The sequence below is a fragment of the Eutrigla gurnardus genome, assembly GCF_963514095.1.
Source record: "Eutrigla gurnardus genome assembly, chromosome: 13".
Taxonomy (NCBI): domain Eukaryota; kingdom Metazoa; phylum Chordata; class Actinopteri; order Perciformes; family Triglidae; genus Eutrigla; species Eutrigla gurnardus.
The window spans coordinates 12,486,653-12,511,683 of record NC_139936.1 but is presented as its reverse complement, the minus strand read 5'-3'; the positions used below and the strand labels follow the sequence as shown (position 1 = coordinate 12,511,683).

The window sequence follows — 25,031 nt, the reverse complement described above, 5'->3', positions numbered from 1 at the left end:
TCTTTACACACAAACAGCAGGTTCTTTTAACAGGTGTACACTTTTCATGCTTTTATTTTTGTATTTATGAATCACATTCATGTGAATGCCATACAAAAAAAACATCGCCAAAATGAACAGGCATATGAATGAAAAAAGATCTAAACATATAAAAATAAAATAAAAAAAACAAAACAAAATCACGGTTTATTTTACAAAGAAACTCCAAGCTTTCTCATGACTGTATCTGTCAAAAACTAAATGTCCCCCAAACAACCAAAATAAACCATGCACGATTATTTGAGCAATAACGCATTTTTACTATCATAGATTTATACATTTAAAAGACAGTCAATATTGCAAAATTATTTGTAAAAAACTGAAGTATTTTTGAATTTTATTCACACAATAAACACTCACTAATCATACTTTACCATACTTAAGTCAATGTCTATTCATCTGTATATTATGTTCTGTACATGCATTATGATTCACAGCTTTGTCGTTCAGTTAATTTTCACTCTGTTAATAAACGCAACATGTTCATCTTTCATTTTTTGATGTTGAGCTACTATACAACATATTCAGTTTCACTGTCTTCCCTAAAAATCTGCATCTTCTTCTCCTGCTTCATCTAATTTTTTATCATTCTCGTCTTCTAACCCGTCCCGTGGACCCACTCCCATGATTTCATGTGTGTGCAACCTACGTACTATTTCACCGGTCTCTGATCTGCTCTGGTTCTTCTCTGCTACGTTGATTGCTGCGTCACAAAAACCACCCAAAGGCTGTTTGCTTTGCTCTGCCTTGTTTAGCTCTTGGTGATCCTCTTCAAGCTCTGAATCAGAGTCATAATCATACGACTGTCTACTGCCTTGCTCGTGGTCTAGCTCTACATCGGACTCATAGGCCATCTCAGAAGTCTCTTCTGACTGTAAGAGGTGCACCTGCTCGCCTCTGGGAGAGTGTCCTTCTGCTGCTGTTTCCCTGTCATACGCCTGTTCATCTAAACTGTGAGGATACATTTCTTTCTCCCCCCCTGGCCTGAGTTCGGCTGGAGACCGCTGCCCTCTCTCCTCCAACTCGTGTTGGTCCACCTCAGGGCTGAACTGGCTCCTTCTGTACAAACTCTCCTCGTCCTCCTCTTGACACGAGCTCCCAGGGACGCTCTCGCCATCCGACTGGGAGAGACGGAGGACGGGCAGGCCCGGGGGCTTCTGGGAAAGGTCAAACGGCTCCTCTTGGCTGAAGCGTGTGAGGAGGCCCATGGAGGTGGACATGCAGAATCTGCCTCTTTGCCTAAACACTGAAGACAGAAAAAAACAAACCATATTGAGCAACTGCTGCAGCAAACAAGAATACAGCAACTTCAGTATTTGGATCCTTACATCTTTCATCCAGCCCTCTGTCCATGACGCCGTGTTTGACCTTCATGTGTCTGGTGAGGTTTCCCTTCAGCGTGAACTTGCTTGGGCAGTAAAGGCATTTGAAGGGTTTGCTGTCTGAGTGGAGATGCATGTGACCCATGAGGTTGTGCATCCTGTTGAACTCCTTACTACAAAGCTTAAAGACAAAGAGGGAGAAGTGTATGAGGCCAAAATCAGATATTTACATGGCTAGTGTAAAATTCCTTGCAACTCAGTTGGGTGCAGCAACTTCCTGTCGTCTCCACTGGTGCTAGTGAACTATTCCTTTAAGTAAAAGTATCAATACCACAGTGTTTTATTTTGAAAGTACAAATGCATTATCAGCTGAATTGATTCAGAAATTGGAAAATAAAAGTTCCCATTATGGAAAATGACCCCATCCAGAGTTTTACATTATAATACATTATTATGTATTATTAATTGGCTGAGGAGGGACTCATTTAAACTAATACAGGCTATAGAATGTTTCAGTTTAGTCAGTATCATATATATATCATCATATTGAGCTTAATTAGATGTTTTGTGAATCAAATTTCTATAAGTAATATATGGTTATGGTACTTATTGTTAAAACCCTAACAGTCTAACAGTGTGGTGGATTATTGTACTTGAATTAATACAATTAAGTAAAATTCTTCCCTCTGAAATGCAGTGTATTAGAATGGTAATAAACAAGAAAGCTCAAACTAGCGGTCAAACACAGTACTTCATTACCCTCTACTACTGACTGTTGTAAACACTATATGGAGGATATAAAACAAGAAGCCAACATCATGCATCTATTATGTTTCTTTCTCTGCCAAATCCCCTTTGTTAGATGACTAATTTTCACAGACTGAACTACACGTAATCATGAATGAATGTGAAGGCATTCAGATATACATAGACACACACCCTTTCTCCCTCCTCATATCCTTGTTTTCCTCCTTTCCTCTTTGTCTCCCCCCCCCCCTCTCTCTCTCTCCCTCTCTCTTTCTCTCTATCTCTCTCCTTAACACACACACACACACACACACACACACACACACACACACACACACACACACACAAACACACACACACACAAGAAAAACAGAAAGAGAGAGGAAGCAACATCGAGATAGGGCCAGGAGGAGAACAGGGAAGGGCAACTCCTGCGCTGTCCTTCCTCTGCATTCTTTTTTATTAGGGTGGTCCTTTCCTTCAGGAGGAGAGAGGGACTGTAAACTGTCCAAGAGGACCGTGAGAAAACAGGAAGCTCCCTCCAGCAGCAGAGAAAGCGAGATGAAATCTATTTGAGGGCCCTGTTCTCCGGGGAGGCTGGGAGGGCCATTGTTAGAGAGGCAGTTTGCGCAGCGATATCCTTCCTATGCACAAGGAGGCTCCTACTGCCAAAAAGCCTCTCTGCTATCTGGTCATCGTCTCGGCCCAGACTCTTCAGAAAAGTGGGGAAATCCTTAAATAGCAGCTACCACGAAATATTAAAAGGTTTGCGTCTACGTTATGATTATTGGTTACATGAAGATCATTATATCCAACGTTAAACATGAAGCTACATTCAGCAGCTGGTTAGCTTAGCTTAGCAAAAAGACTGAAATTTAGGAGGAACAGCAAGGTTTTCTGTGTCCAAACGTACTTTCAGAGTTCAGTTTTTGCATGGTTTAATCAAATGAAAAGTTTCTTGAGCTTTAGAGATGCTGGAAGGTGCTGGTAGGCATATTTTATTACCTTTGGACAGACCAAGCTGTTTACCCCTGTTTCTAGTCGCAACGCGCCCCATCCGACATGTTAGATTTGACCAACCTTGCATTTATAGGGCTTGATGTCCGAGTGGACGATCATGTGAGCCTTGAGAGTCTGTTTTTGGACGAAGCTCTTGAAGCACATGTGGCACTGGTAGGCCCGTATGTTGGTGTGGATGAGGACATGGCGTTTCATGTTGGCCAACAGGGTGAACTCACGACCGCAGATGCGACACTTGTGCTCCTTCACTCCCTGAAGAATCAGAGAAATGTGGAAGATGAAAATCTTAGGTCAGTTTAACTCCAATGGTCATTATTTTAACAACTTTATTATATTTTTTCAGATTCCAAAGTTTCCCTCGAGATTCCAAATATGTAATTTTGTGAGAATATGGTTATTAATGATGACAAAATGAAGATGTCTTGGTTTTGAATATGTAGCTCAACGTAAACACTAGTACTTCAGTGAAGAATTTGGACGAACTCATACAATATTTTAGTACTATCAAATAGTTTTACTCCAAGACTTTAACTCTAAACTCAAAAGGAGGGAGAGCTAGCTGTTTAAGGGGAAATAGCTTTGAGACAGCTGCCAAAACAACCTGTTTGGCTAGTGTCCAAACTATTTGAGCCATATAGTGTCACCATCCAAAATCTGCACAAGGAATTACAGGAGCGTCTTGATACGACAGCAAAATTGATAACTCCATTTGATGCCAAAAGAAAGACCAAATGCTGTCTTTATCGTTTTCCTCCTAATTGAACCTACTTTGTGAGTGAGCGTGTGCTGTTTCAGGTGGTGTGACTGGATGAACTCCATCCCACACTCGCTGCAGATGTACGGTCTGATGTCTTTGTGCTTCATCATGTGGTTCTGGAGCTGGCTCGGGTACTGGAAAGTCTTCTGGCACTCCGCGCACCTGCAGAAACAGCATGTGTCCAGTAAACCTCTTACTTTGGGACAAATAGAGGACTGAAATGTTCAATTTTTTGGGACATATGTTCACTTTCGTGATGGGAATTAAAAAACACCTCATGTTACATGTTTATGTGTATGAAGCTACAGCTATGAATGGGTTAGCTTAGCTTAGCACAAAGGGGCTAGCCAAATGTAACACTGTGGTATTTCAACGGATTCTGTGTTGTTGTTTCTTTACCGTTGGAGAGAGCCAAGTTACTTGTTTCCTTTTACCATATTCGTGCTAAGCTAAGCTAACATGTTGCTAGCTGTAACTTCGAATTTAGTCCACAAACAAGTCATATACATTTTCTCATCTTCCTCTCAACAAGAAAACAAGGGTGTAAGGGTGTAACTATTACTTTATCATTAAGATAATTCTGCAGAAGGGAAGAACCGGTTTTGAGCTCACCTGTACAGGGTGGGGCCGCGATGGGCAGTCAGGTGCCTCTTCAACTGTGCCAGCGTGGGGAAATCCAGACCGCACTCCACACATACGTTCTCCTGTCCTTTGTTGTGCTTCAGCTCGTGGGCGCGAAGCTCACTGGGGTAAGCGAAACCTCTGCCACACACGCTGCAGCTGGAGGAGCGGATAAAGTGTGTGAAATTTTAGCTTTAAAAAAAGAGGATGTTCGAAAACAAAAATCACCTGCTGTGAAGCGTTTACCTGTATGGCTTCACGTCACTGTGCTGCATCATGTGCCTCTTCAGGTGGCTTGTCTGAGTGAAGGCCTTGTGGCACACCTGGCACTTGTGGGGCCTCATGCCCTGGTGGGTGAGCAGGTGTGTGTGCAGGTGGCTCAGCTGCTTAAACAGCTTCCCACACAGGTGACATCCATGTGGTTTGATGCCGTTGTGCCCCAGAATGTGCGTGACCAGGTTGTACTTGGAGGTGTAGGACTTCTCACACATGCGGCACTTCCACCTCTTCTGGTCTCCGCCCACGTCTACGTAATAACTGTCATCCACGTGGATATTGAGGCCGAGCTTTTCGGCACTTGTCGTCCCACCGTGAGGGTTTCTGTCACGGTGCCTGTGGCGGAGGTCCTCTCTTGGGTAGAAAGAACCGGGGGAGAGGTGCATGACAGGGCCGGGCATGAAGAACGGGTACGGGAGGAGACTGTGGTGGAGAGGTGGGAAAAAGGGAGGGTGGAGGAGGAGGGGAGAGGGAGGCCAAACAGGGGAAGGGCTGAGAGGCTCCTGTTTCACCTGCACAGGTAGACGCATACCTGGTGCTCTGTGATGAAGCTGCAGTGTGTTGAGCTCGATCATACCAGAGAGAGGCTTATGAGCTGGGGAAGGAATGGGCCGAGGCTGGAGGGAGGAGGGGATGTGGGAAAAGTGCACCGTCTTCTTACTGCTCCTTTCATCTGCCTCCTCTGCTCCTCTGTCAGGAGATTCACCTCCTTGGGTGTCCATTTTGAAGGGAGTTCTTTTGCGTTTTTGGGATCCTTCCTTTTGGGCATAACTAGGACTGAGCATGGGAAAGAAAGCAGGTGCGCTGAACGCACTGTAGGTGTCTCTGCTAGGTGATGTGCCGGGGAATCTGGCAGGGGAGAATTTGGGGGGCTTAATGTAGAGCGGAGGTGTGCTTAGGTAGAAACGCTGCTGAGATGCTCGTCTTAGCTCTTCTCTGAGTGGAGGGCTTCTCGCTGGGGAGAAATTCACTGGGTCTGTTTCCATCTTTTTTTTCTGCTTTACAAAGAGAACAAGAAATGGTTACAGTGGTTGAGAAAGTATTCAGATCCTTTACTTGAGTAACGTAGCAATTCATCCTTGTCCAGTAGTAGCAAAATGCAAAGTAAGTATTGTTTTGCAGGAAAATAGCTTCAGTGGCTGATATATTCTAATATATTACATCGTTGTTTACCAGAAAACCAGAAAACTATAGCTGTTTTTCCCAATTGTGGAGTACCTAAAGTGCAATATTTAGGGTGGAAACGTAAAATATCATAAACTAGAAATACTCAAGTAAAGACAGTGAGGGGTGTGAAATTGTACTTAAGTACAAAAAATGTGGACAAAATGTATCCAATGTTTTCTATTTATGAAATGAAACTGTTTCTCTGAAGGTTTCTGGGAAAGGAAGATCACTTGGCACACATACATTTTGGTGTCGACACCCACACCTTTCAGTGTTCAACCTGAAACCTTTCACTTCTTTCATTCTCACAGATCTCCTCCTCTCCTGAAAGTAGGAAGTTGTTCAACTCTACCTCCCGCACACTTTTTTTTTCTTTTTATGCAATGATAGCAGGAAGAACTTCTCTTTACACCTCAGCTGCTAAATGCTATACGTGTGTTTTTTTTTACGATTTTTTAATTTGTATGTCTGTAAGCAGCCTACAGTCGGGTCGATTAAGGTAACTGATAAGTTCAAAATTGTGATATGTTAAGATATCAAAGCTATAAATAACATCTCCACTGCAGTTTCTATGGGCACATGACTTTAGGGTAGATGGGTGAAAAGATGATGCCAGTCTGAGGGGAACTGTCTTACTTCTGCATCACATCTAAAACGTGCTTAGAGATGCTGTAGTTATCTGTTCTATTCCTGTAAATGGCTCAGTGGTTATCAATGAGAAACTACTGAGATCCATATCAATCAAATGCAACAATGACTGCTACTGTCGTTCCACTTTGTTGCCGCATGTTATATCCCTGTCGTCTGTTGCAGATGCAGCAGCTACTCTCTCTATAGTGCACATAAAATACAAACATTATTGTATTGAATTGGTAATCTGCAGATTATGTTTCTTAAATAATTGTTTCATTGTTTGGTCAGAAAAGAGAGCCAGCTTGTCATCAATGTCTTGTTTTGTCTGACCAAAATCTAAATATGTTAATTTAAAAATGTATTGGATTCTCATTTGCAGGCAAAATATGGGTAATTAGTTTTTTTTGCACGAAAAAAAATGTCTTAAACAATTAATTAATTAACCAAATAGTACATTTTTATGACGATTGAATGATCAAGTGTTTCAGCTATACATCCATTCACATACATACAGACTCTGAATCCTCTTTAAGTCGCGTTGAAAAGATGATGGCATAGTGAGGATTACAAAGCTCAGGAAGATCATGAGATGACGATCGGTACACACATTAAAGATAAATTCACATTTATGTCATTTTTGTTTCTGCAAAAACAGACTTCAGAAACTTAAATCAGTGCAACACACTCTCGAAAAACAAGGAGTATCGCTCCGTATCAATAAATAATGTAAATTTACATACATACAAACATAAAGCACATGCAGAATAGAAGAAGTATGTTAATCAGCCTCAGTCTTCCAAAGATTTTGTTACTCTTTCAGATGCATTCTGAAATGTTCCCTTTCAGCCAGTTTCAAACACTCTTCTGGGTATGATCCTGTTCTTTCATCCTCTTCACCTCTCTCACTTAAGGCACACTGTGCAGAGACCCCCGGGCCGTTCTTTGCTACAGCGTGCATACCAAACATCCATTAAAAACCGAAGCCCCTCCTCATATGCCAGCCAGTGCCATGTAAGTGTGTGTTTGTGTGAGGCGGTGGCAATGACTGTGTGTGTGTGTGTGTGTGTGTGTGGAGAACTTACCAGTTGAGCGTAGCAGAGTGTGTTTTCTGTGATGCTGTTGGCTGAAGTGCTGCTGCAGCTGCTGTACCTGTACCTGTGTTTCTCTGCCTCCTGCTCGCACTGCAACTCTCCTGACAATGAGCCGCCCGTCCACGGATAGCATTTGAAGTGACTTAAGAAAGAGAACAGGAACAATCACTTTGTTCTCGTTTTTCAGATGAGTACCTTCGGAGAGAAGGAAGGAAGGGAGGGGAGAGGAAGTCAACAAGCCTAGTGCCTTCCTGCAGAAAAATAAGGAAACACTAGATAGACATCACCATTTCTCTAAGAAATAGGGATTTTTCGCAGCTTTTGGAGGAATGGCGAGGATCTGGTGTTGCAGAAGAAGACAACGCGGTGTTTAGCAGCTGTGAAGTGACATGCAGCGATGGAAGAGGATCGCTGGTTAAATCTGATCAAACCAGCTCTATCTTTAATAAAGCTCAAAGCAACGCATATTAAGAATGACTGATTTCATTATGTGAAAATGAATTAAATCTTTTTTGTGTTTTAGATGGAAAAGATTTGAAGCACGAAAAGTATTTCATGTTTTTGAGGTTCCAGCTGATAAAGTTCAGGGTCACTGAATGTTTATCATGCAGGAGCTTTGTATTATACTGTAAACACTGGTATAATAGAATGTAAGCAAGCATATAACACGACCATTATTCTTTCTTTCTTCTCTCTATAGGGTCATATTTGGAGCCTTATGTGTGGTGTTGTCCACCTCACCTGCAAAAGCTTGACAGATGAAAAACAGACAATGAAAAATGAATGCTTGGTTAAATGTGTCAGCACAGCCACTAGGAGGCAAGAGTGGCCCATTGTCTGAGGGACACTTCATGACAGCAACTTAAACCTGTTTGTCTTCACATGGTTACTCCAGTCATGTGTTCTTTGATGTGAAATCTATATGAACTCATCTCAGTCCACGTCTCAATGTCCCGCTCTCCTCGTGTGGCGCAGACGTTCGCAAATGAAGATGATGTCTGGAATTTATTTTTTAATTGCGATGACGAGGCAGTTAGTGGATCAGGCGGGAGCGGCAGTAATTGAGCTCATATCATTGAAACGGTGAAACTGACTTTTATGGGTTGTGGTCGATCATTAGCTGCGTTAATTAGCTCATAAGACCAATTAACCTCAGACCTGGGCAATGTGTGCGTCAATTCCTGTGAGGAATTAAGGACTTTATTAATAGAAAGGAAGATGTGTGAGTGAGTGTGTGTGTGTGTGTGTGTGTGTGTGTGTGTGTGTGTGTGTGTGTTTCCTCATAATAGTTTGTTTATAAATATGCAGTCTACAAAAAAAAACTCAGCACTTCCGAGTCAACATGGCGGCATAGCAGGCCAAGGAAGTCCTTGAAAACCAGCTTTTTTTTATTTTATTTTTTTTTACTTTTGCCCATCTTTCCTGGAAAAGATACATTTAATTAATTGATCTAAAGAAGGGATTGTGGTTTAACATTTCAGTTCTGTTGTATTTAGAATAGAGTGAAAACTTGTGTTTTTGTCGATACATGAGCTTCAACCTTTCAGAATTGTGTGCAATGTTACATTTTGGGGGGAAATGCAATGGAGAAAAACTGTAATACAACTTTTTTTTTCTGTGAACGTCAACAAAGACACCCAGTTTGTAATACTACCATAATATCAATATTATAAAACCTTCATCAGTGGTTCATGTCTCAAGCGCTATTATGTTACCTGTGTTATGTGATTATGTTATGATGCTATGTGATTGATTGTGACTCAACAGACATTTATTTAAATGAAAATGGTTGAGATTTCCACTTTAATGAAAAACAATCCTTATAATATATCTCCTTATTTTTTAAATAAAAGTTGTACTACACTTGTGTTAACTCTTGCTTTAAATAATTCCATCTCCCCATTCACTTTCTGACCTCTTTGACTTTCTTCTCTTACATGCACGGTCACGCACCACGAGCCAAAGAAAACCAGGCCACAGACCGCCTGGCCCTTTTGACCCGGCTCGCCCAGTGGTCAGCTTCATTTACGAAAGGTGAAAGTAACTAAAACGGACTCATTAAGGTTCTCTAAGTGGCATTTGGGTTTCAATGTCACTCTCAGAAGAAGCTCTGGAAGTATATAAGTCATGTCAGTGGCACGAAGAACAGCAGAAGTATCAAGGACCATCTGGAAACCAGCACTTCTAATCTACTGTTCATCAGCAGAGCAAGTGAGTTTTGTTTCTGCACATTTGTGAAGAACTGTCTAACTTAGATTTTGCAGACTTTTATATTTCGGTTTTAACAAATAACACATTTTTTTCTATCTTTTTTTCAGCCTACAGAAATGACTGGAGCTTCTGTGTCCGTGTGCCTACTTTTTCTCCTGTCTTTATGTTCAGCATGTTACATCTCTAACTGTCCCATCGGTGGCAAGAGGTCCATCATAGATGCACCGCTGCGAAAGGTGAGCTGCTTTTACCAAAATATTTTCATGAAGTCATTAACGTGGATGCAGTAAATTGACAAATGTCTATTGGAACATTTTTATTTGAACCTTCTATAAAAAAAAAGCTGAGTTTGGACTGAAACTCCCATTCTCAAACAGGGAAAAAGGACTCAAAATCTGAAATAACACTAAGAGATCTATATACACAATGCTAAATAGCATAGAAATATTCTAAACAACAGCAATATTAATCATGAATTTGCTCCTACAGTGCATGTCATGTGGCCCCGGAGACAGGGGCCGCTGCTACGGCCCCAGCATCTGCTGTGGGGAGGACCTCGGCTGCATGCTGGGCTCCCCAGAAACAGCTCGCTGCATGGAGGAGAACTACCTGCTCACCCCCTGCCAGGCAGGAGGGAAACCCTGTGGATCTGACGGAGGACGCTGTGCTGCTTCAGGGATCTGCTGTGATGCAGGTGAGGACGTCCTGAATAACATATATGTTGTGCTGGACAAATTATCCAGAACCTTTACATCAGTAAAAGTAACACTTTCAAAATAAAAGTCCTACATTCAATACTTGACTTTAGTTAGTGAAAGAACAGAGACTATCAGCAACATTTACTTAAAGGAAGGGAAAAGAGTTCTGTCAGAGTTCTTCTGTTCAAATTGCTTATTAAGCAACATGCATGCATCTTTGCATTTGAGTTCTGCAATTTCTGCCTCTTGTTCTAAAGAGTTCACCTTCTTGGTTCCCAGCTGCACCAAGAGGCTGATAACAACATATTGTAAAGTGCACAGTTGCCATTACAGACAATCTAGTTCTTCGCAATAATTCCTCCTTTAATTGTTTTCGTCTAAACCCTTTAACAGAGAGCTGCACCACGGACCAATCCTGCCTCACCGAGGAGGAAGGAGAAGACCAAATCGGCCAATTGGAAGGCAGTGACCCCGGTGACATCATTCTCAGGCTCCTGCATCTGGCTGGTCACAGTCCTCCTCATCGAGTTCACCAATGAGCTGCTCCTGACACCGAGGTCTCACGGGAAACTCTTCAGCTGCGGAGACGACATGGGACTTGTAGTTGTAGTTCATATCGTTGTTTTTCTTCATATCTTTGTCATTGCTCTTTCCCCTGGAGTATTCTGTAGTGCCTTTGTCAATATATTTTTATGCATGAAAATAGGGATGAATACTGACAGTGGTCATCCAGGTATCTGCATGTAGAAATAAAGTTTTGAGAGAGTAAGACATGTTGTGTTTTTTATTTGAGAGCCACCTGACTTGGCTGCAGTGTAGAGTGTTTCAAACCCTGCAAATCCCTTTTCCCTTAGCAAAGAACAAGTCAGCACAACGCTTATCAGGCTGCAGTGTTACACTATTCCAGTATCATCAAACGTACAAAGCCTGCAGCCGTCTTTATCTTCTCAGATATTCAGCTTTGCAAAATGCTGTAGAAGTCCTCACATGCAACGTGTGTGTTATCATGACAACCCCGTTGACACGATATCACTGTTGCAACAGTTATGACACTTATCTTGTATGGTAGTCACCTTTGATCCTTTTTAGGGGGGGGGGGGGGGGGGGGACTTTGTGGTTTAACCCTAAATAAATTAAACAGAAGATTGATGACAGATTATTGACATTGTGCTTGATTGAATCAGATTGTCAGGTTGTCTGTGAGAGTTCAGGACTCTTATCTTGAACAGGGACCTGGTCCCCTAAAGTACTGTTGTAATGAAATGTAGAGTACAGGTCACACCAGTTTAAAGTGCAGCAGGGCTTTTACCAGGCTGCAAATATATAAAATATTATACAATACTATTTATGCATTTTAAATATCTATGTCAAGACAGCAGTACTGTGAATAAAAGATGAAGTGCGAAACTGCCTGAACTGAAGAGCAAGAAGTTAACATTAATTCATTTTTTCAAAATAAGGGGAAATGCTACCAATTGCATGCAGGTAAAACAAAATAGCATTCCATTCTCATTTTGTCCGAAAACTCCAGCTTCTGCAAAAAATAATTGGCGAAAGGAAAGACAAAAGGGAGGAAAACGGAGAGAAATGGATGTAAAGAAGGAACAGAAAGTGGAAGCAGGACAAAGGAAGAGAGAAAGCAGCAAACTGAAACCAGAACCCAGCAGTAGCTATGTCCAGTCAGCAGTTTTGGGGGGATGAATCATGTTAATGTCATCAGATTTTGATCATCTTCTATGCATAAACCACAAGTTACAGGCATTTTCTTTAAAACGTGTAATATTTATGTTCTCCTAACTTAACTTTAGTCAAGCCACCCTGTACATCTTTTATTTCTCTGTCTAGTCTGTGGTGGTGGATCTTGGAGTGGGCTGGAGTGGGCTTAATTTGAGACACCTGTGGTTAATGATTGTAGCGCTGGAGTTGCGAGTATAAAAGAGGCAGCTCACTACTTCTCACTCCTGCTTTCACTGTCTGCAACCATGTCTTTCTCTGGAAAGTACCAGCTCGAGTCTCAGGAGAACTTTGAGGCTTTCATGAAGGCCATTGGTAAGCTTTCAACTCTTTCACTCATTATTGTCTTTCTGCCAGTAGCTTCAAATATTTGTGCTTTTGACTTGCTTGCATAACGGAGCTGACAGAGTTGGAACATGAGCTGTTTCTGCAGTCAAACGTTTCACTCGCTCGTCCAGCAATGTTAACTTAATAATTGCTGTAATCGATTGTTTCTCAACCACTTGCTTCCGTCCAAAGGTCTCCCTGATGAACTCATCCAGAAAGGCAAAGACATCAAGAGCATCTCTGAAATTGAGGAGACTGGTGACAATTTCAAAGTGACAGTCACCACTGGCTCAAAGGTCCTCGTCAATACCTTCACTATTGGACAGGAGTCGGAGCTGGAGACCGTCACTGGGGAGAAGGGCAAGGTATAAGCCAGGACACTCAATTTGGGGATTTTGTTTGTTTTTTAAATCGACCTGAACTGGTTATTTTACTTGATCCTGTTTCTTACTTCAGTCCAACAATTCCATAACTGAAACCCATTATGGTTTTTAAGGCGGTGGTTCAGCGTGATGGTGGCAAGCTGAAGGTCTCCATGAAGGGGATCGAGTCTGTGACGGAACTGGTGGATGGGAACACAATTGTCAATGTAAGTAGACTTGACTACTGAATTTCTGTGACCTATTGCTGGGCTCTCAAACATTTCTAATGGGATTTTTTTTTTTTTTTTTACTTTTTTTCCCCAGACTATGACTCTTGGCAACATTGTCTACAAGAGGACAAGTAAACGCATGTGAACGCCTGCACTTGGGATAATAAAGGTTTAAAAAGCCACAACTGTTTCTTTGGACTAACTTTACAAAAGTGAAAAGCTACAGACGTCATGAGAGCCATAAAAATGTTCAGTGTGACTGGTTGAACTGACTGGAGGTCACCCTTTGTGACTGCCTGGGGTTTTGGACTGAACTAATTGTGAGTGTATGTATACTAAACTAAATTTTTACACTTATCATGTGACTTCCTCTCAAAACAAGTCTTGCAGTCTAGTCACGGGGTTAAACTTGAGGAAAGCTTAAAATCGCACGCTGGAACGAGGAATGCCAGTTGTGGCTGTGTTGTAGGTCGAGCTGTAAAGAATCAAATGTTCAGGCGCACACAATGGCCAGCTGTGGGCTGCAGGGCACCATCTGCTCAGTGGGATTTCAAACTCCAGCAACTGCAATGCATTTACTGCTCTCGGAAGATGAACCTGTTGGTTCAGTGTACCTGCTGAGACCTGGTTAATGTATTTGAGATTGGGGTGCACAGTTGACTCATTGGTTGCATAATGAGCAGGACAAGTGTTTGCAAGACAAGAGGCACCTTCGTCCTAACCTTTAGTTCCACTGGGTTCGAACTATTGATGACAAAATGCAAAAGTTCATGACTTTTTAATCACAAGTGCTGACAAAAATGCATAACGGGGGGGGGGGGGAGAGAGATTATGTGATTGTGCAGACTCTCGCACCAATGCCCAAACTGTTAGTTAATCTCCAGGATGGTGTTTCTTTCACTTTCTCCGGTGGAAGAGGTTCTTGATTCCCTCCTCCACAGATGAGGGTTCGTGCATCATGGACATCGGTTTGTTCTTCAGTGCTGCCTCTCTCATACTGTGGTAAACGTACTCGTTCTGCTTGAACATCCTCAGCTCCATCTCCGTCTGCACACGCATCGACTGTGGAAATATCGGGACACATCAGAGCTTCAAATATTTGCCAATGAGATATCTTAGTGTATATAAATGGTTGCCGGCTTGTGATCTTAAACTACTTGAATTTTGACAGAGCCAAAGAAACTTCCAGAATTTGGGACTGAGTTTACCTCCAGATCCTTAGTGATGGGATGTGTTGGGCCGTGGGTGACCATGAGGATGGCGTAGGCCTTGCAGATCATCCCGTGGGCAATCTCTATCTCTCCTGCCTGCCAGTGAGTAACTCCTGCTCGCATGGCGGCCATACCCAGAGCGGCATTGTTTGGGTGGTACAGTTTCCTGTCGAGGGAAGATTTGATTCATTAGGTGCCTATATTTTTAGTTCTTCACTCATAACACTCGTACTCATACAGTATATGGAAGTGAAACTTTCAGGGGAGGTATACTCTCATGGCAGAAATGACATGTCCACAAACAGTTGGCACTTTAATAAAGGTGAACATGTTTTAAAAAACAATTTCTTCCACCTGTTACCTGAACTTGGCTGGATCTCATTATCTAGGTAATGCCCATTTCCCCCCCAATTTTTTAAAATAAATATGCAAAACCCACTTTTCAAACAATCATGCACTCAGCATGAAATATTGCAAGTAGTCTTTGGACTCTCATGATATAAATGGTTATCAAAATAATTTTGATAATGGAAAAAAATACACATCATAGAGGAGACTTCTGTAGGTTGTAGACAAAACAGGAAGTGTATATCACAACTTTTTCCCCTTTTAACAAGATTATGTGGTTATAAATTGTGTTGTTTGTGATAGAAGCCAACAGCACTATATTGTTCCTGCAGTGAACAATAGAAAATTGCCCCGTTGCTGTGTGACTGTTGGGTTGGATGTCCTGCTACTGAACATGGAAATGTAACCACTAGTTTTCTGTTCTCTTTTTTTCCCATAAAATTACACAAATCATCAAATTTCACAGTAAAACAGTGCCACTCCATTGACAAGACCATCTGAAATGACTATATTTGTATTTGGACCCCATCGATATTGAGTTTGAATTATTTCTGGAGAGTCAGTGTGTTTTTCTTAATTATTGGATAGAAAAAGGTGTGTGTGTCTATCGCACCCAATCTCTGTACTCACATGTATCCCTCCACCATTTTGCGGGCGCAGTCTGCAGCATCGTTGAAGAACTGCAGGTAAGCTTGGACCTCACTCATTGTGCTCCAAATCCTCAGCTGGTAGATGTGAGTGTTAGCCAGAACGGGCTCCGTCTTCTCTATGCAATCCCTGCAGATTTTAACCACCTGAAGAGGAGAAAATAGATAAATTGTGGAGGTAGGAATGAGGGCCGGTAAGATGTTGAGAAATAACACTTTTCATTTGGCGTTATAGGTGATTTGATACAATACCTCGTGGTAGTTGCCACTTAGTCGAGCATTGTCCATCTTCTCCAGCATTTGATAGCAATAATCTGTTGCCTCTTTCACCTGCTCCTCTGTAGGCTACGAGGTGAAGATGGGACACACTGATCAAATACAAAATTAAAACACTAACAATGAAATACATCATGAAATGTACTTTTTAAAGAGAGAATACTTTTTATGTTTAAAAACAACAAAGGTTTACTGTGTCTATCGGTTCCCTAAAGGCAAAAGCCTGATTGTGAGAATGACCATTGACCGGCTGAGGGGCCTTGTAAGCGAATGTGTATTATCCTTATAACAAACCAGATGTCATAGTTAATCAGAGTTATGTTCATCAACAGAAATATAACCGTTTTGGTGCCAGAATTACATGGTTTGAAATAAAGTAATAAACTGCTTTAAATGTTCCTGCTGATAGTTCGAGACAAACGCTATTAATAGATTCTGACACATCTACCCTACGCAACTGTGTGTGTGTGTGTGTGTGTGTGTGTGTGTGTGTGTGTGTGTGTGTGTGTAATGTAAATTAGATAATCTAAATAGATAGGGTAATAATTCCTGGTATATGCTAAAACATTAAAATACAGTTACTACCTTGAAATAATGAGTTATTTCAGTACCTTTTTTTTTCTCTACCATGTATAAATACACACCCGTACTCACAGTGAATCCACTGGGAGTTATCTTTGCTTAAAATAGTCACTGCAGCCCTGCTCAGCTCATGTTTCCCGTCTGTCCTTATCACCTGTGTCAGTGCTAAATGTAGCAAGAGGTCCTTTGCTGCCTGTGCAGTATAAAATAATGTCCTCACTTCATTGAGAAGCGGCATTAAGATCAACACAAAGACAAAAAATGTACAGAGACGCACACCTTGACTCCGTCCACTTCCGCTCCCGCCAACTTCAAGTCATCCTTGATGTGGTTCTTGCAGTGCTCGCATGTGCAGTCAAAGAAGTATTGTGTCTTCAGCAGTCTTCGTCTCTCCTCTGACAAATTCATGAAGTCCACATATGAAACTGTCAGCTCCTCTCCTTCCTCGATCTTACCAAGAGAGCGCAGCTCAATCCTGAGGAAGAGAAACGTAATTAAACGCAAGCTTAACTTTATTTAGTCTTTCATTGACAGTTTTTGATTGGCGGTGAAACCCCTCTTCCATAGTGTGACTCTCAGTTCAGTCAATCCAGTTGAAGGATTGAAGGAATGGATGTTAGTGAAGATTATTTCACACTTCAGCCTTTTTTTTTTGCAAACAGGTAAAAGTAAATTTGTGATTTATTTTACACATTTAACAAATGTGTGACAAACCTATACAAATTTTAAAGCAAAAAAAAAAAAGGTAATAAAAGGCTTTAATGTGAAATAAATATTATTTTGTGATGTTTTAGCCTCATGTTACATGTGATAGAGGTGAGGATGAAATTTGTGAATGAGAGAAGCTTCTATTAGGCTTTAACACAGCAACCTGCGTCATGATGGACAAAGTGACATATCAGCAGCGCGTGACAGAAATGATGAGTGACAGTTAGATACATACATGTGGCAGAAATACAAGCTTTCTGCGATGTAATATGCAGAGGGGAAACTCTTTAAATAAAGGTTAGAGCATTCAAGTAGCGTGTTGACATATTGGTGTGAAAACTGAGTCACATCAAACCGACCACAGGGCACTACTTTCTACAACGGATGGAGTGAGAGGGAGGATGGCGGTTAAGCGTACCGATACATTTATTGTATCATAGTCTTAGTGGTGCTCTAATAAAGACAACCTTGATTTAGGTTGAGGTAACGCACCTCCGTTGAGAATGAAACATAGTATTCACAGCCGATTGACTGTAAAGACAAACAGGAAGCAGTTTTACACCAAATGCAACCTAAAGACACATTCGCACCTGATACACAACAGCACACACACACACGCACACACGCACACAAACTCTGAAAACATTTCACATTTTTATTAGAGTTACAGTCTATGTCAGCGGACTACAAACCACATTTTATGAAAGGACAAATAGAAACAAAGGTTTTTTTACTCACTTGCCGTGGTTGAGGATCACAGTGCAGTTGGGCCAGCAGTTATGATTCACCAGACACAAATTTGGGAAAAGACCAACTCCAACTGCCTGAAGGCCCCGCTGGTCACTCACAGTGAAACCGTTACAGTTGATCTGAGAGAAAGAGGGCAGCTGTTAAATACATAGGAGAAAAATAATGGAGGATTTTGTGCAACTTGTGCACGATGAGAATTTAAAAGAAACCTTGTGTAAGTATTTTTCACTATTTGCTTCAGTGTTTCCTCTCATATACTTTCAGGGGTCAAAGGGCAAAGTGTCTGAAGTGACTGAAGATACCGCTGTGGCTTTATTTTTCTGTTTCTTCTCCCTTTAACAGTATTAAAAGGGAATATAGCTCTTTGGTTCAACCATAATTTAATTTTAAAACCCCTCTTGGCTTGATTAAAGCATAGTTTGGGTACTTTGTGTCAAATTATGAGGTCTATCAGTTACACTTCATGTTTACGAGGTCAGTCACAAGTTAATATGTCACTGAGCTGCAGAGTGTATGAACTCCTCTGTTTGTTATTGCAAGAGCTGGGGGATTTTACAGATTTAGACTAATAATGGCTCATTATGAGCCTGGTACATTGTGTTCCAGCTGTCCGTGCAGTATTGGAATTAAAATGACAGTTAACCACTGTTTTTTATGATGATATTTGATTTTACAAGCTGACAAGGAAAACTGAATTTGTTAGTTTCTGTCTCTGAGAGGCAGCACCCTCTAATGTGGGGAAGACGGGCAGGTCTGGTTGACTATCTTCCTGTCCTATGAAGAAGAAAAGCCCCTGATTTGGAATACATCTTGGGGGAAATGAGCGATGGCCAATGAGGGGATAATACACATGAACACACCACTCCAAAAATATGCGAAATGTCATCGATCGTGTGCTGCTTGCTGGTTCGGGGCCAGTAGTCCAGGTAGTTGTGGATGTCCACTTTAAAGTCCTTCAACTCGTCCTCTTGCATGTCAGCAATGTGATCCTCCAGATCCTCCAGTGTGGTCAGCTGCGTGTCGGACATCACGCTCCCCTCCTTGTCAAGGCGCCACATGATGCGGGCCGCCAAACTGATCACAAAGAAACAGGCAAACATTACCTCATGACTAATATCAACGACTTATTGATGCTGACTACGGTTGTGCGCGTTTTATTGACTACTATTCACACAACACATTTGTGTTCTTGTGGGAAAGTATGCACGGTTGCATGTAAACTATGTTATAATGTATAATATATTAATATAAAATATAACAATAATGAATAACTCAAAATGATGAAACACGTGAATGGGTATGAAAAGTGTAGGGGAGTGATTCACTCAGCTTCCACTATCAGACACAATTAGTTTAAGTTACGATGTTCAAAAATGTTGATTCCATTTCAGATTGGAAAGACAGGGATGACTTGATATCAGTATCAATATTAGTCAATCAGTCTCATATTCTCACGGTTGCTATGAGGTTCTCAGCATGGTGTACAGATATGACATATTCCTACAAACCAAATTATCTTTCGAAACAACATATTTATTGAAGGATTGACTGCAAAACTAACCAACTCAACAGATAAATAAATCAGGGAATAAAACGAATAATGAACCAATCAACAAGTCAAGCATCAGTGACTGATACCATTGATGACATTTTATCAATTAAATGTGTTATTTGATGTCTTCAATTTAGTTAAAAAATGAATGCACCGTCACAATTTGGGAGTTTAAGAAGCAGGGAAGATTGTGATTAACTTTAATTCCTCAATATAGTGTATCTAAAATGTCTAAAAAATATATTTACTATTGACCTGACGGTTCTGATGGGCAGACAAGAGGTGGCTCTCGACATGTTGGGTCTTAGAAGTTGGTTTGGACCATTTTCTAAAAACATTAGATTAACGTAAAAACAAAACAAACTTGCAACAAAACTAGCTAATTGATGAGCCTATAGGATTGTATGCCATACGCTGTATTGAGTTTAAAGCCCCCTGAGGGGAATTTGTGATATTGGGCTATATAAATCAAATTGACTTGACTTGACCTAGTACCTCACTTGATTACATGTAGCTCAATGCATTCATGTTTTAAACAATCTAAATCAAAATCAAAACAAACCAGCCTGTTATTTTCTGACTTGAACAGTACAACCAGTCTTTCTCTGTGTTTTCTCCACAAAAATCAACTACTATCTCTCCCAATTTCCTTTTTCCTTGCACTTACCGGATGTTCTCGTTTGGTTTTTTGCCATAAGCTTTGATGGCGCCACATTCTTGCTTGTGTTCGGCCCAGCCGGCGCGCTGACAAGTTCGGTCACAGTAATGAGAAAATTTGCACTGGCCGCACCTTTGTAGTTTGTCCTGTGTGCGGAAACAGCTGTGGCAAATACGCTCTGCTAGGCTGCAGAAAAAGAGAGGAAAGATGTTCTGATGCATATAATATATCATATAGATGTAATAGCCTAAGAGATGGTTGTCAGTTAGTTTAGCATGTTAGCTTTAACTTACTGGTGCCCAAATGCTCTGTTAAAGTGAGCCATGTTTCTTCTTTTATATTATTTTTTATCAGTTATTATTTAATTATTGTTTTTCAGATAACATCATGTCATCATAAAATATTCTCAACTCAACGTTCCAAGTCTTCCTCAAGGAAATTACTTTATAGAAATACAATCGTTTTATATATAAAACATTTTTTTAAACGTTAAATTTCCATCCTAAATCCTTTAACTTCTACAAACCAGCTTCAGTATACAGATATTTTCAAAAGATCCCACACAAAGGTCATAACTAAAAAAATGACATTAAGTTCAATACAATGATACAAATCACATCAATATTTATGACAGCAGTATGAGCTATCTACACTGGTGGCTCAGTTTAGTGTAACCAAGTGTACATGACATCACATCAACATGATGATGAAGTGACATACTGTAAGAATAGAGGACTCTTGTTTCATTATCAAACAGTAAAATCTGGCAAACAGGAAATAATCAGCTATTGTGTATGCATTTTAAGTATAGAGAAAGAAATTAAAAAATGTATTGTTCACCGGTCGCAATATCCCCATAATGACCACATATGAAAAAACCTCCACTGTACCTGTCAAACACAACAGCTGCCACACTGGGATCAGCGAAAATGACGTCTCCAGCCCAAAACTCCTTGGTAGCCTTCAGACCCCTTCCCTTTCCAGGGGAGTCAAATATTGCCACGTTCTCCATGGTTCCTACACTGGTTCCTGAGATGCTGACTGACAGTGAGTCAGTGGTGACCCGATGAGGATTTCAGTGGGAGAGGGACGCTAAATGCAATGATAGGGTAGTTGAGGAACCCGTAGACCAATCAGTGCCCTCCTCAATGACAACTGCACATTCCACACCCGAGGTACTAAAATAACCACCCTCTTGAACGGAACCAGCAGCAGATGGGTTGATGGTGGTGATCTCATTAACCCACTGAGAAATAAAAAGTACGGTCCGGTCAATAAAACACAGAACCTTGTTGAAAAGCAACATGAAACCCACTTTTGTTTCAGATTCTGGCATTTATTTGAATTTGTGGTCCCACATTTGTTTTTTCCTCCAGAGATCCCCCTACCCCCAAACAATTGGTAGGTGCCCAGTTCCCTGAGGGTTATTTTGGGCCCTCAGTTGGGGCTGTCTATCAAGAGTCTGGTGACGTTAGACAGCTGCGAAGAATTTGACAAAAGCATAGCTGATCTAACTCTCTGCCTCCACCCTGTTCTGGTACTTTCTCTTGCTTACATTTGCTCAAATAAAATGTGTTTTATTTTATACATATATTTATTTATTTTTTTAATCAAGAGTTGAGTTAAAGACAATTTAATTTCTTAACACAACAAACACAAACGAACACAGCAGAAAGCAATTGCGAAGGCAACAGGTTTAATTAATACAGTTATTTTAATTGGTCCATGCATAGATATTTAGAAATGAAGAACAGGATAAGGAGTGACAGAAAATCCCAGATTAAACACAAAATCAATACCCCAGCAGTTGAGCAAACAAATACTAGCTGATGAATAAATCTTTGATTAAAAAAAAAATAAAAAGATTTGGGAACTTTCACAAGCTTTGAGCTCTTCAGACAGAACAGAGCAGACAAAGCATTAGCCAACATTTTTCTTTTAAATTATGTTTTCTTTTATACACTGTTCTAGGCACAGTCTTTTTGTATGTTTTTCCTGTATAAAAAATTACATGTATCTATTTACTCTGTTCTATTGGTTTCTATACTCAAATCTTTAACTCAAGAACGCGGCTCTTTGGATCGAACTTAAGCAAGGTTCTTCACTCTGGCTCATCCTGATATCACACTTCAAAGAAATCGAGGTGTGCACCTGAGGAGAATTCATTGTCCAAAAGCAGCTTCACCAACTTGTCAGCAGACTCCTGGCAGGGCAGCAGATGATGTTTGACCCCTGTTAACCTCTGAATATCCTTCTGCATCTCTGTGTCCATCGGACCTGAAGGAAACCAGAAGGAAACCAGAAGGAGTAGCTCATTAGAAACATTTACCATTTTCTTGTTGTTCTACATTACATGCATACTAGATGTGCTTACTAAATAAATACAGTGGCTACATCTTTTCACCTATTTCTTTTGTGATCATCTCCTAGCCGGATACCAGGTAAGCTAAATGGTTCCAAATATGATACACTGTACATTTTCTTATATGGCTTATGTTGGCTTATTGTAGGCTACCTGGAGAGTAGCTGAGGACTTTGACATAGGGCTGCTCCTCAGCCAGCACCCTGAACATCATCTTCCTGGCTGCTTTGGCGGTGCAGTAAAGCACCCAGGACGGCAAGGCCTGCAGTGCAAACGATGACGAGATGTTCACCACACTCCATCGTAGGACCGGTCTGCAGGGAAACACCTGCAGGATCCCTGCAGTCAGTGCCAGGGCAGAACTAATGTTGAAGGACAGGTAGGAATTCACCTCATCCGGGTTGGTGAATCTCGTGAACTGGGATATGTTGCCTAAAGAGGCTGTGGGCAAAGAGAGAGGGAGAGAAAGGTGCATCGTTAGCTTTTGTACCGTGGCTAGAAACCCTTTAACAGCTGATTACATCACAATGTCAGCTCTAGATAAAACAAAGGACAGAGTGGAGGCAAACATGAATCACCTCATAGTAGTGGGCTAAAGTTACACGATGAAAATCTCCTCTTGCTGTGTTGTTGGGTGACAGAATCAATATCATACACGCTCAAGTTCATTAACTGTTATGTGTGTTATTTATGGCTCTAGCGAGCGATATTGGCAAAGCGTTTCAGAGAAAGAGAGAAAATGTCAGTATAAGATTTGCCTCGTTTCTGTTCAACGTTATTGTTAAGTGGCTGGCTAGTTAGCTAGCTATCTTATATCATAATTGCGCCATGCTTTCATCCTAATGTTACACTGGTTACAGAAAATGAGTCCAACAGTGCCAGCGCCGGGTGTATGGTACCTCTGCCAAAGCCCTTGCCGCTGGGAGGAGAGCATGTAGGAAAGAAAAGGGGTCTATTCCCTGGTAAAACCAGCCGATGTGTGGCTTATAGCAGTGAATACAGCTCAGTGAAATTCACCGGGCACTTCTGGATGATATTATCAACTCAGACTGGATGGCGTTTGATTATCCGGTGTAATCGGGGATTTTCACGAAACGTACAAAGTAGCAAAAGTGGTTATTTCAGCCATTAATGATGAAATATTGTCGGTGTCCACATGGAGATAAGCCTGTCTAAACGCTTGATCGAGGGATGTGATTTCATGATATTATTGGTTGAAATGGGTTGGTACTAGATTGTACTATTATATTTTGATAGATAAATACACAAAGACATTGTTTGTTTTTTTGTCATTCAAACTCACCAGCATTGTTGACCAGAAGCACATGTTCTATTTCTTTTACGGCTTCCTGCCTCGCCACCCTGACTGTTTCATTCACCCCCTCTCTCGTGCCTAGATCCACAGCTACGCAGTGAACCACCAGCTGCTCCTCAGCGAAGCTCTGCAGCTCTTCCTTCAACTCCTGCAGCAGAGTCCCAGAGCGAGCCACCAACAGGAGGACAGAGCCAGGCTCCAGCAAGCGGGACACCTGGATGACGCAAGACAGGACAAGGTTTGTTTGTTGTTGTTTTTTTTAATTTTCTTATCTCATTCCCTTTCTGTATCTTATCATTTTATTAGAACAACGTAGCCACTATCATACCTCAGACTACAATGTAGCCTACATTGTCTAGTCTAAATGAATCCCACTCAATGACACTCCATTCTGATGAGGTGCTTTAAGAAATTGGTTCCCCAGCATGTAGAGAAACATCATCCCATCCAGTCTGGACCCTCATCGGTTTGCATACAGAGCCAACAGGTCCACAGAGGAGGCCACCCACCACTCATCCCTAACACATCTTGAAAGTAGCAACCCTTACATCAGAATGCTGTTTGTTGATTTCAGCAACAGAACCTCCCCATGAAACTGGTTATCTTAGGACACACTCTGCAACTAGTTATTTAGAGTTCCACAGACTCTCGGCAGCCAAACCTCCTCCACTCTATGTGTGCTCAGCCCCTTCCTGTTCAGGCTGTAAACCCGTGACATGCTGTCCTCGACACAAAGGGAACTTTGCCAATGACACTGCTGTAATCGAAGAGGAAATCAATAAATATTGCAAATCAGCATCAGAAACGGCTTGATATAGGCTTCACACATCTCCGTCCTGGTTAAAAAGGCTCATAAATGGCTGTATTTCTGAAGGAAACTTAAGATGGCTAAATTCCTAATAAATGTTTATAAAGGAGCAGTAAAAAGCAGGGCAGAAGGGCTCTACAGTGGGTGGTTTAAACCGCCCAGAATGTCAGTAATATGGGTGACAAGGGGTGCCTGCGAGGAGCCCAAAAGCAATTGATAAAAACCCACTCCATCCACAGCCATCCAGATCTCGTTCCTTGACTCTTGTTTTGTGCAATGGCAATAAATGAAAGCGTCTATAAGTTGATAACTTACTTTGTGTGCCAGCGCCCGTCCGAATCCCTTGGAAGCTCCTGTGATGATACACAAACCCCGGCCCAGAGTCCTGTAGTTTGTAATGTCTGACATCCTGACAGATCTTCTTTGGTGCTGAAAACACTGATGAGCAGCGGGGGGAAATGTGGAAAAAGTGCCTGTGAATGGGAGATTACGGGAGGACAAGTGAAATGAAAGAGGCCACTGTTTTTGTCATCTTGTGAGAAAGATGTGAACACTGTGCACATGCCCCAACCAATGCAT

General features: G+C 41.4%; 5 protein-coding genes across 9 annotated transcripts; 2 read left to right on the top strand and 3 right to left on the bottom strand.

Moving 5' to 3' along the window:
- On the bottom strand, nucleotides 1–7,785 carry znf366 (zinc finger protein 366). Of its 4 annotated transcripts, none has more exons than XM_084024546.1 (7): nucleotides 7,327–7,356; nucleotides 4,753–5,780; nucleotides 4,498–4,665; nucleotides 3,897–4,047; nucleotides 3,189–3,380; nucleotides 1,368–1,542; nucleotides 1–1,285 (listed from the first exon to the last, which is right to left on the bottom strand). In XM_084024546.1, exons 1-7 carry the CDS (start codon nucleotides 7,339–7,341, stop codon nucleotides 582–584), a joined length of 2,433 nt encoding a protein of 810 aa, XP_083880672.1. In that variant the 5' UTR covers nucleotides 7,342–7,356; the 3' UTR covers nucleotides 1–581. The 4 variants fall into 4 exon arrangements, with proteins under 4 accessions (XP_083880672.1, XP_083880673.1, XP_083880674.1 ...); XM_084024547.1 differs by lacking the exon at nucleotides 7,327–7,356 and adding an exon at nucleotides 7,665–7,785 and having other exon boundaries at nucleotides 2–1,285; nucleotides 4,753–5,777; XM_084024548.1 differs by lacking the exon at nucleotides 7,327–7,356 and adding an exon at nucleotides 7,665–7,782 and having other exon boundaries at nucleotides 2–1,285.
- Nucleotides 7,786–9,330: 1,545 nt separating this feature from the next.
- Nucleotides 9,331–11,351, top strand: oxt (oxytocin). Its single transcript, XM_084024474.1, has 4 exons — nucleotides 9,331–9,884; nucleotides 9,992–10,120; nucleotides 10,374–10,578; nucleotides 10,976–11,351. Exons 1-4 carry the CDS (start codon nucleotides 9,801–9,803, stop codon nucleotides 11,119–11,121), a joined length of 564 nt encoding a protein of 187 aa, XP_083880600.1. The 5' UTR covers nucleotides 9,331–9,800; the 3' UTR covers nucleotides 11,122–11,351.
- A 732-nt stretch (nucleotides 11,352–12,083) lies between these two features.
- On the top strand, nucleotides 12,084–13,680 carry LOC311023117 (fatty acid-binding protein, liver-type). Its single transcript, XM_084024784.1, has 4 exons — nucleotides 12,084–12,631; nucleotides 12,836–13,008; nucleotides 13,140–13,232; nucleotides 13,330–13,680. Exons 1-4 carry the CDS (start codon nucleotides 12,565–12,567, stop codon nucleotides 13,378–13,380), a joined length of 384 nt encoding a protein of 127 aa, XP_083880910.1. The 5' UTR covers nucleotides 12,084–12,564; the 3' UTR covers nucleotides 13,381–13,680.
- A 316-nt stretch (nucleotides 13,681–13,996) lies between these two features.
- smyd1b (SET and MYND domain containing 1b) lies at nucleotides 13,997–21,069 on the bottom strand. Of its 2 annotated transcripts, XM_084025022.1 has the most exons (10): nucleotides 20,858–21,069; nucleotides 19,977–20,153; nucleotides 18,618–18,831; nucleotides 17,746–17,876; nucleotides 17,500–17,538; nucleotides 16,579–16,774; nucleotides 15,694–15,786; nucleotides 15,425–15,588; nucleotides 14,444–14,612; nucleotides 13,997–14,297 (listed from the first exon to the last, which is right to left on the bottom strand). In XM_084025022.1, exons 1-10 carry the CDS (start codon nucleotides 20,977–20,979, stop codon nucleotides 14,133–14,135), a joined length of 1,470 nt encoding a protein of 489 aa, XP_083881148.1. In that variant the 5' UTR covers nucleotides 20,980–21,069; the 3' UTR covers nucleotides 13,997–14,132. The 2 variants fall into 2 exon arrangements, with proteins under 2 accessions (XP_083881148.1, XP_083881149.1); XM_084025023.1 differs by lacking the exon at nucleotides 17,500–17,538.
- Nucleotides 21,070–21,698: 629 nt separating this feature from the next.
- On the bottom strand, nucleotides 21,699–25,031 carry sprb (sepiapterin reductase b). The gene is made up of 4 exons (XM_084024572.1): nucleotides 24,768–25,031; nucleotides 23,633–23,858; nucleotides 22,483–22,770; nucleotides 21,699–22,244 (listed from the first exon to the last, which is right to left on the bottom strand). The coding sequence occupies exons 1-4, from the start codon at nucleotides 24,858–24,860 to the stop codon at nucleotides 22,090–22,092; spliced, it is 762 nt and encodes a 253-aa protein (XP_083880698.1). The 5' UTR covers nucleotides 24,861–25,031; the 3' UTR covers nucleotides 21,699–22,089.

What these genes read in the sequence shown, in the direction of transcription:
- smyd1b (XM_084025022.1), bottom strand. Translation starts at nt 20,979, where the DNA reads ATGGAGAACGTGGCAATATTTGACTCCCCTGGAAAGGGAAGGGGTCTG. An exon ending in GTGATCCTCAACCACGGCAA is followed by an intron (nt 17,539 to 17,745) that starts GTGAGTAAAAAA and finishes TTGTCTTTACAG; the next exon opens with TCAATCGGCTGTGAATACTA. An exon ending in CGGAAGTGGACGGAGTCAAG is followed by an intron (nt 15,787 to 16,578) that starts GTGTGCGTCTCT and finishes TTCACCTCGTAG; the next exon opens with CCTACAGAGGAGCAGGTGAA.
- znf366 (XM_084024546.1), bottom strand. An exon ending in AGTGACGTGAAGCCATACAG is followed by an intron (nt 4,666 to 4,752) that starts GTAAACGCTTCA and finishes CCGCTCCTCCAG; the next exon opens with CTGCAGCGTGTGTGGCAGAG. An exon ending in AGCACACGCTCACTCACAAA is followed by an intron (nt 3,381 to 3,896) that starts GTAGGTTCAATT and finishes CTGATTCTTCAG; the next exon opens with GGAGTGAAGGAGCACAAGTG.
- LOC311023117 (XM_084024784.1), top strand. Translation starts at nt 12,565, where the DNA reads ATGTCTTTCTCTGGAAAGTACCAGCTCGAGTCTCAGGAGAACTTTGAG. An exon ending in GGCTTTCATGAAGGCCATTG is followed by an intron (nt 12,632 to 12,835) that starts GTAAGCTTTCAA and finishes TTCCGTCCAAAG; the next exon opens with GTCTCCCTGATGAACTCATC. An exon ending in TCACTGGGGAGAAGGGCAAG is followed by an intron (nt 13,009 to 13,139) that starts GTATAAGCCAGG and finishes ATGGTTTTTAAG; the next exon opens with GCGGTGGTTCAGCGTGATGG.
- oxt (XM_084024474.1), top strand. Translation starts at nt 9,801, where the DNA reads ATGTCAGTGGCACGAAGAACAGCAGAAGTATCAAGGACCATCTGGAAA. An exon ending in ACTGTTCATCAGCAGAGCAA is followed by an intron (nt 9,885 to 9,991) that starts GTGAGTTTTGTT and finishes TCTTTTTTTCAG; the next exon opens with CCTACAGAAATGACTGGAGC. An exon ending in AGGGATCTGCTGTGATGCAG is followed by an intron (nt 10,579 to 10,975) that starts GTGAGGACGTCC and finishes ACCCTTTAACAG; the next exon opens with AGAGCTGCACCACGGACCAA.
- sprb (XM_084024572.1), bottom strand. Translation starts at nt 24,860, where the DNA reads ATGTCAGACATTACAAACTACAGGACTCTGGGCCGGGGTTTGTGTATC. An exon ending in GACGGGCGCTGGCACACAAA is followed by an intron (nt 23,859 to 24,767) that starts GTAAGTTATCAA and finishes TGCGTCATCCAG; the next exon opens with GTGTCCCGCTTGCTGGAGCC. An exon ending in GCTTCTGGTCAACAATGCTG is followed by an intron (nt 22,771 to 23,632) that starts GTGAGTTTGAAT and finishes CTTTGCCCACAG; the next exon opens with CCTCTTTAGGCAACATATCC.